This window comes from Ovis canadensis, chromosome 5, assembly GCF_042477335.2.
Source record: "Ovis canadensis isolate MfBH-ARS-UI-01 breed Bighorn chromosome 5, ARS-UI_OviCan_v2, whole genome shotgun sequence".
Taxonomy (NCBI): Eukaryota; Metazoa; Chordata; class Mammalia; order Artiodactyla; family Bovidae; genus Ovis; species Ovis canadensis.
In genome coordinates, this window is record NC_091249.1 from 92673743 (window position 1) to 92687076 (window position 13334).

General features: G+C 43.5%; 1 protein-coding gene across 1 annotated transcript in view; it reads left to right on the forward strand.

Moving 5' to 3' along the window:
• TENM2 (teneurin transmembrane protein 2) overlaps positions 1 to 13334 on the forward strand; it is a 423997-nt gene that overhangs the window by 220724 nt on the left and 189939 nt on the right. The window contains exons 7-8 of the mRNA XM_069592738.1: positions 4557 to 4752; positions 11998 to 12099. Coding sequence (XP_069448839.1) covers positions 4557 to 4752; positions 11998 to 12099 — 298 coding nt within the window. The remainder of the gene's footprint in view (positions 1 to 4556; positions 4753 to 11997; positions 12100 to 13334) is intronic.

Here is a 13334-nt window from a genome sequence, read left to right on the forward strand (position 1 = left end):
GCACTTTTGAGAATGAGAGAAGCAATGGGAGATGGGAACTAGGACACCCCTGGGCAAACAGAGGTAAATAGATAGCCTACACATAATAGGTGGAACTTAGCCAACAAAAGATGCTGCCATTCCTTCCCGGGTGATTCTCTCCTACCGCTCCTAAGAACAGAAAATTTGCTAAAACTTACAGTCTTGCAGAGTGAACCAGGAAGGAAGAGAAGCAAGAAATCTTGAAGGCTATGCTTAAATAATAAATAAGCCTCAACATTTCCGTAGCTTTTTTTTTTTTCATGTATGCGTTGTGTTTCGGCTTCTGTATACACTACAGCATGCTCACCACCCGAGGTTTGTTTCCGTTGTTTACCATGCAGATGATCCCTTTCACTTATTTTGCCTTCCCCAATCCCACTTCCTCTCTGGTAGCCTCTGTTCTCTGCATCCATGGCCTAATTTAATAAGTGTTTACTGCTTGTTCATGTCAGCATCTCCAGCTTCCCTCCAAATGCAAATCTAGGATCCAGGCCACTTCTATCTTATGACTCCATCTTCTTGGGCTTTAAGAGAACTCTGGTTCTCTCAGGGGGCAGATAAGTAGGGGGAGCGAGCAAGTAGGAGATAGCACAGAAGAGTCCAGAAGGAGAGTACATCGCAACAGCTTATGTTCCTTGATGGGAACGCCATCACATGTTTGCACATAATGGAAAGGAATGAGACTCTGATATAGACAATGATCAGCCATCTCTGCTGCAGTGGTCACTAAGCAACAGTGTCAAAGGAGAAAGAGAAGGAAGATAAGAAAGCCTTTAGAATTGAAAAGGTGAAGTCGTAATGGCCATCTGAAGTCCCCTCTCCAATCTCGATGATCTCTGCGAATATACAGATTCCTTGGGCCACAGTGTCCGTCATATGCGTGTCCTACACTGTGAGGTGCCTGACTGAGGCTCGCTGCCTCTAACTCTGCCCATTTATCTCCTACTCAAGAAAGCACACTGGGAGACAAGGGAGGGCAAGTGATTTATTATTAGAGGCAAAATCTTCTAACATTGCAAGTTAGTTTGCTTTCAATGGAATTCATTTACAGATTCAGTATTTTATGTATTTGATATTTAACAAATATTTATTGATCAGACTCAGCTCAAGATGAATTAGATTTAACCATTAATTATCATCGGGATAGCATAAACTTTCAAAGTATGCTTACCGTATGCAGGGACTTCCCTGGTGGCTCAGACAGTGAAGAATCTGCCTGCTGTGTGGGAGATCCAGGTTCGATCCCTGGTTTGGGAAGATCTCCTGGAGAAGGGAATGGCAACCCACTCCAGTATTCTTGCCTGGAGAATCCCATGGACAGAGGAGCCTGGTGGGTTAAACAGTCCACGGGGTCACAAAGAGTCAAACACAACAGAGCAACTTTCACTTTCACAAAATACAGACTGCTGAGTATTCTAAGCACTTTACATACTTGGACTCATTTAGTCCTTACAGCAGTATTATGCTGTATTATTATTATGTCTTGATATTTTGCCCATTTTAAAGATAAGGAGACCAAGGCACAGAAAATTGAGATGGCTTGTGCAAGCGTCACAGCAGGTGAGTGGCAGAGCATAGGTTCTAATCAGGCAGTCTAGTTCCAAAGTCCCCACTCTTAACCATTCTACCATGCAGGCGAAATCCCTGCCCTCCTGGAGTTTATGTTCTTCTGAGTAGACAGACAATAAGCAGAAAAACATTATAGTCATTTTCAAGGGTGATAAGTGCTTTGAAGGAAATAAAGCACAACAAAGAGATACAAGACTGGGATACCTCAGACCCACACGTCCCAGTGCCTCAGGGTCACAGATTCTTCTTTAAATGAAAACTGCCCTTCTTGCTTCTGTGGAGAGAACTGAAGAACCAGCCAAGACAGATGTCCCCTCTCTCCTCTGAAAAATGCCTTTCCCAGGGTCATTTGATTGGTTGTTGAACAGCGAGCTCACCGATGGTCCTAAGCCATTCCTGTGCCCCTGGGCTGGGCAGCCAGTTCAGAAAAAGATGACTGATGCCCAAATTAATAATGAGCAATGGTCCCATGCAAGTAATCACCTTCCCCGAACTGTTCCTCGTGGGGGTGATAACTCGAATCCCAGGTGAAGTATATCCTTCTCACTTCGCCACCAAGGAAGCTGCACTCATCCCTCTAGCTGACAGCAATTTGTAGATGTGGGTCTGGGTAGCCGGACATTTACGAGGTTGCTAAGGAACAAATGCCTTGGTTACAAGAGGCTCCAAAAGCAGTATCGGTTTGTCATATCCTTTCAGATCATTTATTTTATCCCATAAAGACAGCTGCGACCAATGAACTGTGGGATAGAGGGAAGCTAAATATGAACATTTGTTTCCTGAGAGATGGAGGAAATTTCTACTTCCTATACAACATCCCTCCCCAGGCCCCCAGACGCAAAAGCTAAAACCACGTGCTTCTCCTCCACAACCCTTACAACTTACAAGTAAGTTGTTCAGAGTCACAAGGTATTTCATAAAATGGTTATTATGTTTCAGGCACGGCCCTAAGCATTATCTCATGTTCTCCTTGTAACATCCCCAAAAGGTGTGGGTTATTATTCCCTAGCATGCAAACCAGGAAGGGGGTTAAAGAATCACCTAACTTCAAACAGTAGCAAACGGCAGAGTCAGAATTCAAACCCAGGTTTATCTGACAGTAAAACCTTTGTCCCTAAGATTATAGACTCTTTTGTTTTCACTGATCATGTTTCAGGTGGGGAAAGTGGCAGTTCTGCTGATGGGGAGGTCCCATTAGTGGATTTCCTAGCATTTCATTCTGTGAAGTTTGTGGAAGGGGTTACAGTGATGTCAATAATCTATGAAACCCTTTTCATGGCTTGAAAGTGGTGAGAGAGAGCTCCGTCCCACAGTGGTGATTTTTATCTGCTAAAGACCTACACTTTGAATGTTCTCTGGAAGTCACCATGCACATGACTTTCCTGTGCAATGATTTTGCATGAGTTCAAGATGATTCCTTTTCTACTGGCGTCTTATTGATTTTTTTACTTGTCAACAAGTAAAGAGACATGACCACCTTCCTGGCCTTTTCCTTCATCCTCTCTGTCCAGCCCAGGTCAAGCTTTGTCCTTCCTTCCCTAAAAATGGCCCTCCAAAATCGTCCCCTTTTCTCTTTCACGATACCTAATCACGATGTTTGTCACTTCATGATTGGGTTTCTACAATGGCTTGGTCTTCCTGCTTCTTTTCATTCCCTCCTAGGACATCTCATAGGCTGCCTGCAAATGAACCTTAGAACAGTCCTCTCATCAACAGTCCTCCTCTAGTCTGTTCTTAGAACAGAACCCTTAAGTCAGTCACTGCTTAAGGGTCTTCTGTGGCTCCTACCTGCCCACCCCAGGATTTCACCATTCCCTCGGGCAGGCCCCCTTGGTGCTCTCCCATTCCCCCCACCCGTTCCTGGTAGCCTTCACCCTCCACTCTGTCTCCCACTGATTACTTTCAGTTCTGAGCCTGTTTTCCATTGAAACAGAGTTTCATAGTTGATTGCTGGTTGATGGGTGGTCAGGCATGGTAAGGGCCCAGGCATTGCACCTAAATAGGTCTCGATCCAAATTTTGCTTGCCCACTTGGTCACTGGGTAACTTTGGGTGTGTTTGCTGGACTTCTCTGAGTCTGTTTTCTTATTTGTAAAATAAGATACAAATAGGAGCTGTCTTACAGGGGTTTTGCAAGAATTGAATTAAATGATGGTGATAATAATGGTGGTCATGATAGCTCACAAGTACTTTGTGTTTGTTTTGTTCGTGTATCTGTATGATCTTATTGTTCACAACAACCTATAACATAAGCACTGTTACTTTCAGTTTTGAGATGGGAAAACGGAGACACAGACGGGTGATGCCAGTAAGTTCCAGTTTCCCTCTCAGGTAGTCTGGATCTTCAGCCCTCTTTCTTAGCACATTATCAACCAGGGAATTCTTATGGAAACCAATGCCCATGGCATTAATATGTCTCTGGTCTATAATGTGTTAACACCTCTGATATAACTACTCTGATTAACTACTCTCCCACCTTCCCTTAGTAAATGATCAGTCAAGGGTATCTGGTGTCTGCTAACATAGGTTAGTAATTCCTTACCTGAAACTCTTGGGGGTGCCAGATGTATTTTGGAATTCAGAATTGGGGGAATTATTTTTAAAAGTTACACTTGGCATATGCTATGTATTATGAACACCCTATTGAGGAGTAGAGCAAAAACTCACCCCTTCCTCCTCTCCCTCTCTGTCACACATACACACTCAAAAGAAAAAAATCATAAAAGCAGAAAAGAGATTGTGGTCTATAGTCATTAAACTATTAGCAATAATTATAAGCACAATGCGTGGTGACTGTTATTATTACAACTTTCAAGACTCTTGTTTTACTTGTAACAAAATGAGTTTACAATAAAACGTACTCAGAAGTGTCTCTCAGTTAACTAGTGGGGTGGGAAAGGGGGATGCTGGTCATGGGAGCAGGTCTGCACCCCGGGTCACACGTAGCACGCTCTCTTCTTTCCCCAGTATGACTTCATGGAGCGCCTGGATGGGAAGGAGAAGTGGAGCGTGGTCGAGTCGCCCAGGGAACGCCGGAGCATACAAACGCTGGTTCAGAACGAAGCCGTGTTTGTCCAGTACCTGGATGTGGGCCTGTGGCACCTGGCCTTCTACAATGATGGCAAAGACAAAGAGATGGTTTCTTTCAACACTGTGGTCTTAGGTAGGTACGGGATCTCTGAGGTGCTGTGTCATCAAAGAAAGCATGGAAGTGTCTGGCTTCTCTGTTGAAGGCACACCTTCCAAGGTGGTTCTACTGCGTAGGGGGCCAGCCAGCATCCTTAGGGTTCATAGTTTCATCCACTTAAAACTAGCCCTGATTAAAATACTAATGCTACTTAATTCATGAAGAAGCCACTGCAATGAGGAAGTTGGGTCCAACCACCTGGCTTAAGTTCTGGCCACACAGAGTAGGCAAATCATTGGACTTTTGTCAGCCCCGGTTACCCTGTGGTAAAAAAGAACTAAAAAAATCCCGCCTCATACTATGAAATTAAATAAAATAAAGTATAAGTTATAGATCACTAAACATATAGTAGGGCCAGTAAATACTGACCATTCATGCCAGCTCACAATTTCTCTCAAAAACCAAGGAAAACCCAAACTTAAAAACATTTTTTTAAAACCTGAAAAATAAGAAAAGGATATAACCATAGAAGGACAGACTTCCCTGGTGGCACAGTGGTAAAGACTCCACCTGCAGTGCGGGAGACTCAGGAGACGTGGGTTCCATCCCTGGGTTGGGAAGATCCCCTGGAGGAGGGCATGGCAACCTGCTCCAGTACTCTTGCCTGGAGAATCCCATGGACAGAGGAACCTGGTGGGCTGCAGTCCATGGGGTCGCAGAGTTAGACATAACTGAAGCAACTGAGCAATAAGAGGGAAATCATATCTTTGTTCTCAGATTGGTAAATCTCCAAAAGCTTTACTTCAGCACTTGTCATGTGGGGCATATTGTAGCACAATTTTTTAGTAGCTATTGAGGAAAAGCTAAGATTTTTTTCCAAAAGTTCCCCTTATAAGTCAAATAACCCCTAAAAGGGCCATTTGTTTGAGAATATTTCATGAGTTTTCCAAAAGCAAATCCTAAGAATTTTAGCATTCATAGCACCTATAAATATTTTCATTACATTTACTTTGTCATTAGGTTTTAATCACCTACTAATGATGATAAGTGATCCTGGGCAGAACCTCTCTGAATCATGGCAGATTGTTAGACCCATTTCACAGATAAATAAACTGAGGTTCAGAAAACTGAGTCCCTCAAGGTCCCAGGATGTGGAAATGATGGAGACACCATAGACTTCCAGGGATTATTCATCGCCTTTCTGCAGCACCATGTTGTCCCAGCAGCATTCCGTCATGGACCTCACGGTTCTCTAGAAACCTGGAGAAGATGATTGATCTAGGATTAAATCCTGCCTTTTCTTTCCCACATCTGACCAAATGCTCTAAAGCAGTACTTGGCACGCCAGAGCCCGTGGACCAAATCTGGCCCACTGCCTATTTTTATAAATAAAGTTTTATTGGACCACAGCCACATTCATCTGTTGTCACACTGTGGCAGCTGTAACAGCAGAGTGGAATGGTAGCAGCGGAGACACTTTGACCCACAAAGCCTAAATATTTACTGTCGCTTGACAGAAAAAGTTTGCCAAGCACTGTTCTACACTAATGGCATAAACTTTGTATCAGGAAAGTCACTGGAGAAATCTTCCATTAGTTAGGAAAATTTTCCAGGAGCAGATTATGTACCAGTGAGGAAAAAAATCTAAAAGGATTAAAACCAGATCACCAAAGAAAGAGACTGGCAACACATTTGGACCTAGTTTGAGATGTTAAGATAAAATAAAACAATCTTTTGCATAAGAATATGATGAGAAATGTGGAGAAGGCAATGGCACCCCACTCCAGTACTCTTGCCTGGAAAATCCCATGGACGGAGGAGCCTGGTGGGCTGCAGTCCATGGGGTCGCTAAGAGTTGGACACGACTGAGCGACTTCACTTTCACTTTTCACCTTCATGCATTGGAGAAAGAAATGGCAACCCACTCCAGTGTTTTTGCCTGGAGAGTCCTAGGGACAGGGGAGCCTGGTGGGCTGCCGTCTATGGGGTCACACAGAGTCGGACACGACTGAAGCAACTTAGTAGCAGCAGCATGATGAGAAATGATATCCTTTCGGTTCCCTGTGTGGGTTTAAAAAAAAATTTTTTTGTAAATCATGTTTTTAAAATATATCTATTGGAATACTGTTGATTTACAATGTTATGTTAGTTTCATAGCAAGGTGAATTAGTTATATGTATACATATATTCATTCTTTTTAGATTCTTTTCCTATAATGACCATTATAGAATATCGAGTAGCATTCCTTGTGCTCTACAGTAGGTCTTTATTATCTATTTTATGTACAGTAATCTGTACATGTCAATCCCAATCTTCAAATTTATCCCTCCCCCACTTACCCCCTGATAACCACGAATTTATTTTCTACATCTGTAACTCTTTTTCTGTTTTGTAAATAAGTTCATTTGCGCCGTTCTTTAGATCCCACATGCAAGCAATGCCATATGTCTGTCTTTGTCTGTCTGGCTTACCTCACTCAGTGCAACAATCTCTAGATCCATCCATTTGCTTTGTGTTTAAAACTCAAAGGCTTCATACACACACCTCGCACACAGTAGCTGGCTTAGCTGGAGTCTACAAAGACCCAGTGGGATGGATAATAGCAAAAGCAGTAACAGCAGCACCTCTATAGAGAGTTGTCCCTGTTCCAAGTCCCCTGGACTTGTCCCTTTTGGGGACCAGATCAGTCAACCCATAGAGTAGTTATAAGAAATAAGGATTACCAATATTTTGTTTTCCAGTTGAGGAAGCCCAGGCTCAGAGAAGTTAACTAAGGTCTCACATAGCTAGTAAGAAGTGGAGTCAGAATCAGCTCTCCAGAGCCTGTGTTCTTAACCACTGAATTGCTTTGGATTGTAGCCAGCTAAAACCCTCTTCCCTTCCATGCAGTAAGTTGTCTGGGGGCCGTGTTATCTAATAATGGATTCTGCCCTCCATCACCTTTATCCACATGGACACAGATGGCGGTGGTGAGATGCCCTTCCCCCTGAGCCATTACCCCACATCTCTGTCAGAGCTGGGAATAGCAATTCTACCCGGAAGATTTCTCTTGTCTGGACATAGCTCAAAGAGAAAGTCAAAGGTAATCGGCCTAATAGTTGGGCAGACATCTTGATAGAGCAATGATAGTAATTGGCCTGAAATGTAGGGAAAAGAACAGTGTTTTATTTGGTTCAGAGATTCTCCCACACATATCTATTATCGGACCATTCGCCATCAAGAGCAGCCTGGAGCGCCGAAAGCCCCTGTGATATGAAACAGAAGGAAGGACGTTAGACGGGTGTCAACCAGCCATCACGCTAAATATACCTTTGACTCAGGGAAGTCTTCCGATGTGTTTTGGAGAGAAGCAGCCTGCTTTCAGAAATGAGTTTCATCTCAGGGGATATAGAGTGGCATTCTTGAAGTGTGGTGCACATTTCAGGGAGGCTGGCCTCTGCATGAGTAAAAATCCCATTTCCTGGTCTAACTTTCATCGCCCACCTTGTTTCCTCAAGAAACCTTCAACCAGGATGACAAAAAGGAAAACTGATAAGATTTCAAGCGTAAAATTTAAATTGAGTGTTGAAAAAAGGTGATTGAGGGAAGTACGTTCCTTCAATATTTCGGCAGTATCACATAATTGTTGCTTTCCTCAAAAACTGTAGAAATGCTTCCAAGATAAGACGTGGGGGAAACTGAATGAAAAGTACCCCTCTTTGCAGTTTTTGCTTATTCTGGATTCTTCTATCCTCTGAGATGTGTGTGCATACACACCCATGTATACACACAAACACTTTAGTCACTCTTTACCTAGGATCTACGATGTGCCAAACATTGAAAATACCTCAGTAAACAGTTCAAATCTGGTCTCTTCCTCATAGAGCTTGATGAGAGGAGACAGATAGGTAAAAGGGCAATTATAGGAGCTAGGGGAGGATAATGGAAAGGGTACAAAACCCAGGTTGAGGAAAGTAGATTTTGTTGTTTAGTCGCTGAGTCATGTCCAACTCTTTGTGATCCCAGGGACTGTAACCCTCCAGGCTCCTCTGTCCATTGAATTCTTCAGGCAGGAATACTAGAATGGGTAGCCATTCCCTTCTCCGGGGGATCTTCCAGACCCAGGGACTGAACCTGCATCTCCTGCATAGACAGGTGGATTCATCACTGCTGAGCCACCAGGGAAGCCCAGAGAAGGAAGACACCCAGAAGCTAAATGTTTTCTAAACTGAGACTTAAAGATAAATACCTCAACTACAGAGCAAGGAGTTTGTGCAAAATCCTTGGTCCTTTTCCTTGGGACTGTGATGGTTAAGAGCTTCCTATCTTAGCTGCTCTCAGGATGCTCGGTTGGAGAACAGGGAGCTTTGGCCTCAGCCATGTCAGTTTCCACCAAACCATTCCCAGACCCAGATGCTCAGTGAGAATCAAGCGCCACTTTGCTGTTGGGGTGACTTCTGAAAATGCAAGCTGGACGATGTCATTTCTATTTTGAAAACTTTTCATTTGTTCCCATTGGTCTCAGAATAAAATCCAACTCATCCACACGGCCTCCAGGGCCCTGGAGGATCTAGGTTTCTCCAGCTTCACCTGATGTCACTCCCTTCCTTCTTTCTACCCTCCAGCCGCATGGAATTCACCTGTGCTCTTTTCCACCACAGGGCCTTTGCGTATCTTCCTCCTGTCTGGAATACTTTTGTCTTGCTCTTCACTTGGCTTTTCCAGTTCCCCCTTATATGTCACCTGCATGGAATAGTGAGGCCCTCCTTGGCCATCCTCTCTAAGTAGCTTTCTCCTTATTCCCTTTCACAGTATCCCATTCTTTTCAAAGCACATATCATGATTTGTGCGGGGCGGGGCAGGGGAGGGGGGTTGCACCGTGCTGCACAGCATGTGGCGTCTTAGTTCCCTGACCAGGGGTCAAATCCGTGTCCCTGCATTGGGAGTGCATAATCTTAATCACCAGACGGCCTGAAAGTCCACGAACCACGATTTTTACTGTACTTGATGGGTTTTTTTTAACCTGTATTCTCTATGACAGTGGAAGTTCTGTGAGGACAGGGACTATGTCTTTCCTAGTCACCACTGTATTCAACAGTGCCTCATAGGGTGCCTTGTATCATTCTCCAGGCAAGAATACTGGAGTGGGTAGCCATTCCCTTCTCCAAGGGATCTTTCTGACCCAGGGCTCAAACTTGGGTCTCCCACATTGCAGGAAAATTCTTTACCATCTGAGCCACCAGGGAAAACCCCATTAATATATATAACAGATGCTCAATTAATAAAGTAAACCCCTCTTTCAAGGACCGTGGCAGGTCTGAGATCTCCCCCTAATTATAAGCTAACACATTATTAACCAGCCACAGCCTCATCAATGTTATCAGAAGAGGAGGTGCTCCTGGGTAAGAGAAAACAGGCTTTATTCCTCAGAGCAATGTAATATCGAGAATACCAGCCTGTGTGCAAGTTTCCCAAACACCAGTTCCCACAGGGCCACACAGACGGGGCCAGGTGACGCCTGCACGGGCAGTGGGTTACATTATGTGCAGCTCTTTGTTTACTGTACCCCAGGCTCCAAATGGGCAGTGAGCCTGCTCGTGCTTTTCTCCAGAGGGAGACATTCTCTTTATTCTACTGGACAGTAACTAAACCTGGCCTTTGCCCTGAAGACAGATGCTATATCTCCTGAGGCTGTTCACTGTACAGACAGCCTTTCAAAAGATAGTCCAGAGCTAAGGCAGTCGGTGCCTCTCCTCATAAAACATTCAGAGACACATGAGACCCATGGCAAGTTACCTCCTACCATCATGTGAAATTGCTGGCTTTTGACCTGCCGAAGCAGCTACCTCGTATGAGTCAACCTAATGCTTTTTGAATGAAAGAAGGAAAGGGACAATGAGTAGATGAAACGTGAAACAAATTGGTAGCCACTTGGATGCTTCTCAGCCCACCTTTATAGAGCCAACTTCAAGGATTTGATTCTGCCGTGATAACTGTTGGACTCTAGAGAAATTGGCTTGGGAATTCCCTGGAGGCCCAGTGGTTAGGACTCTGCACTTTCACTGCTGAGGGCATGGGTTCGCTCCCTGGTCCAGGGACTAAGATCCACAAGCCATGCAGCACAGCCAAAAACAAAAGAAGAAGGAAAGAAATTGGCTTGATACTGATTTTGGAAAACACAGATAGACAGCTTGAATTCTCCTACTGCCAGAAACCAACCACAGCCTGATTCTAGAAGATGAGAGCTGAGAAGTGAAACTATAGAAAGAAAGCATGGTTTGGTTTTTTAGTCCAGAGTGGAAATAAATGGGAAATTCAGTGTAAAGGAAGGCCTTACCATTCCATTAGGGACAATTAGACTTCACAGTCTCACGCACATCACTAAGCCAATGTCCCTAGCTCTCCACGGACTGTGTCATGTCATCTTTGGGGCACGGTGGCTTTTCATCATCTTAGTAATTTAGAACCTGAAAGTCTAATGTGTTTATTTGAATGTAAGGCAAAATGAGGATAATAATAATCATAATTTTAAAAGAATACATCTACTTCTGTGCAGACCCAAATCAACATGAAAAAGTTCCAAAATGATCCCTTTGAAGGCATTTCTTGAGAGTACACATAGCAAAGTAAATCATGAAATAAGATGGCTATACAGGTGAGAACAAGGGTGAACTAATTGATTTTCACAAGAAAAAAAAGTTCTGCAAAAAGCTAGGCATAAAAGGACTTTTGTACCACCCCAAACCTCCTATTTAATGAATCCCCAAATCATGCCAAAATTGATCAGTCTTAGGTATTTAGACTTTCTTTCTTTAATGCAGGGGATTTTTTTACTCTGCAATCCTGAGATCAGGAGCCACCTCTGTCATTTGGAGAATCATTCTCTATGCTTGAGGCTAAAAGCTGATATCTCACATCTCAAACCAAATCTCATATTGATAGGGTGATGTTGGGGGCAGGCTGAGGCTTACGGTATTTAAAAACTTGCCAGCATAGAACATTGCAATTTTTAAATTCAGATAAGTAATTTCTTTTGAAAAAGCAAAAATTGTCATAGTGCTATACTCAAATTCCTGCCTGGGCTGATCCCGTGGAGAGCAGTGGTTACATCCATGCATTGTCCAAGTTGCCCTAGTCCCCACCCATCGCTGTTTTCCTGCTTCACCCACTTTTCCTTACCAGTCCCCAGTAGGCATCTGAGGTTACTGTCACTGCTCCTGAAAAACAGTAGGTGGCTGGCTACTAAACTGCTTCACCAGCAGGCAGAGGAAAAAGTAATTGTTCACATTCTCTCTTTTTCAGATTCAGTGCAGGACTGTCCACGTAACTGCCACGGGAATGGCGAATGTGTGTCCGGGCTGTGTCACTGCTTCCCAGGGTTTCTAGGAGCAGACTGCGCTAAAGGTATTTACCATCACTTCCCTGCTATGATTGGAAAATGGAAAAGAGTCTTCTCAATGGGGCTGGGAGAGGGAGCACCAAGGTTGCCTCCCCAGCAAATTCCACTGGGATATCTTGTAAGCCTGTGCAAGCTATGCGTCCTAACACTTTGGCAAAGAGGAGACTTTGATATATGACAATTGGCCAATATACCTATAAGAGCGGGGCAGTTATCCTTGGCATTGAGGTGTGCTGAGAAGAAAGATTTGCTAAAAATGAGATGGTTAGATTTCCTGTAAAAGCAGAAGTGAATTACCATCACTCCTTTCTTATAATCATTAACTTCTGTGTAATGGAAGATTAAGCATCTCAGGGTTAGTAAATTTCATTCATTCTGGCCAGCTACGCTCTTAATCTAGGAAGTGCTATTTATCTTTGTGGAATCGGTTTTAAATTGTATTATTAATTTATCTATACTGCTTTGCACAGAATGACGGGGGCCCTGGGATTCTTGGGGGAAAGGTAATAGAAGAAAGAAAATGACTCTCACAAAAACAGGGGACTTAGTGGCTCGTATCTAGCTAGCAGGAGACCTTGAGTTTGACCTTCAAGTGATGCTATCACAGGCAAGTGCAATGGAGAGCTGAGCTTCTCACACTTTTTAGACATGGTACATGCATGCATGCACACACAAACACACACACAAGTATTTGTTCATGATAAATACAGGTATAAAATTAAAATGAGACTTTCATAAAACAACACTTCATGTTTCTTTTCTATTCTGTCCTATTTCACTTTTAAAAAATGAAATACACTGACTACACTAACTCTCCACCCACCAGTGAGTGGGTCTGAAAAACAGCAGTAGAGAGCTTCCAAGCCTTTGTTCAGGAGTCAGGCCTTCCTGGGTTCCAGCCCCATTCAAGATCTCTGTGGCCTTTAGCAAGTGACCTAACATTTCTGAATCTTGGTTTCTTCCTCTGGAAAACTAGGGAGTTTCTTCCTGAATTCATTGTGAGGACGGAATGAGAGAATATACCCCCAAGCTCTTAGCAGAACACTTTGGGAGCCCTTGGAGGGTTTAGTTTTACCATCTTTTATTTACACGTCATAGTATATTTATTTAGGTATCTGTATACTATTTTCATCCCTTTATGTGCTCTTCTTCAAAAGACCATGCTGCCTTGACATTCTGAGAGAGAGGCAATCATTAATAAAGCCACTCTGTAAATGCTAAATAGTACCACCCTCACCAC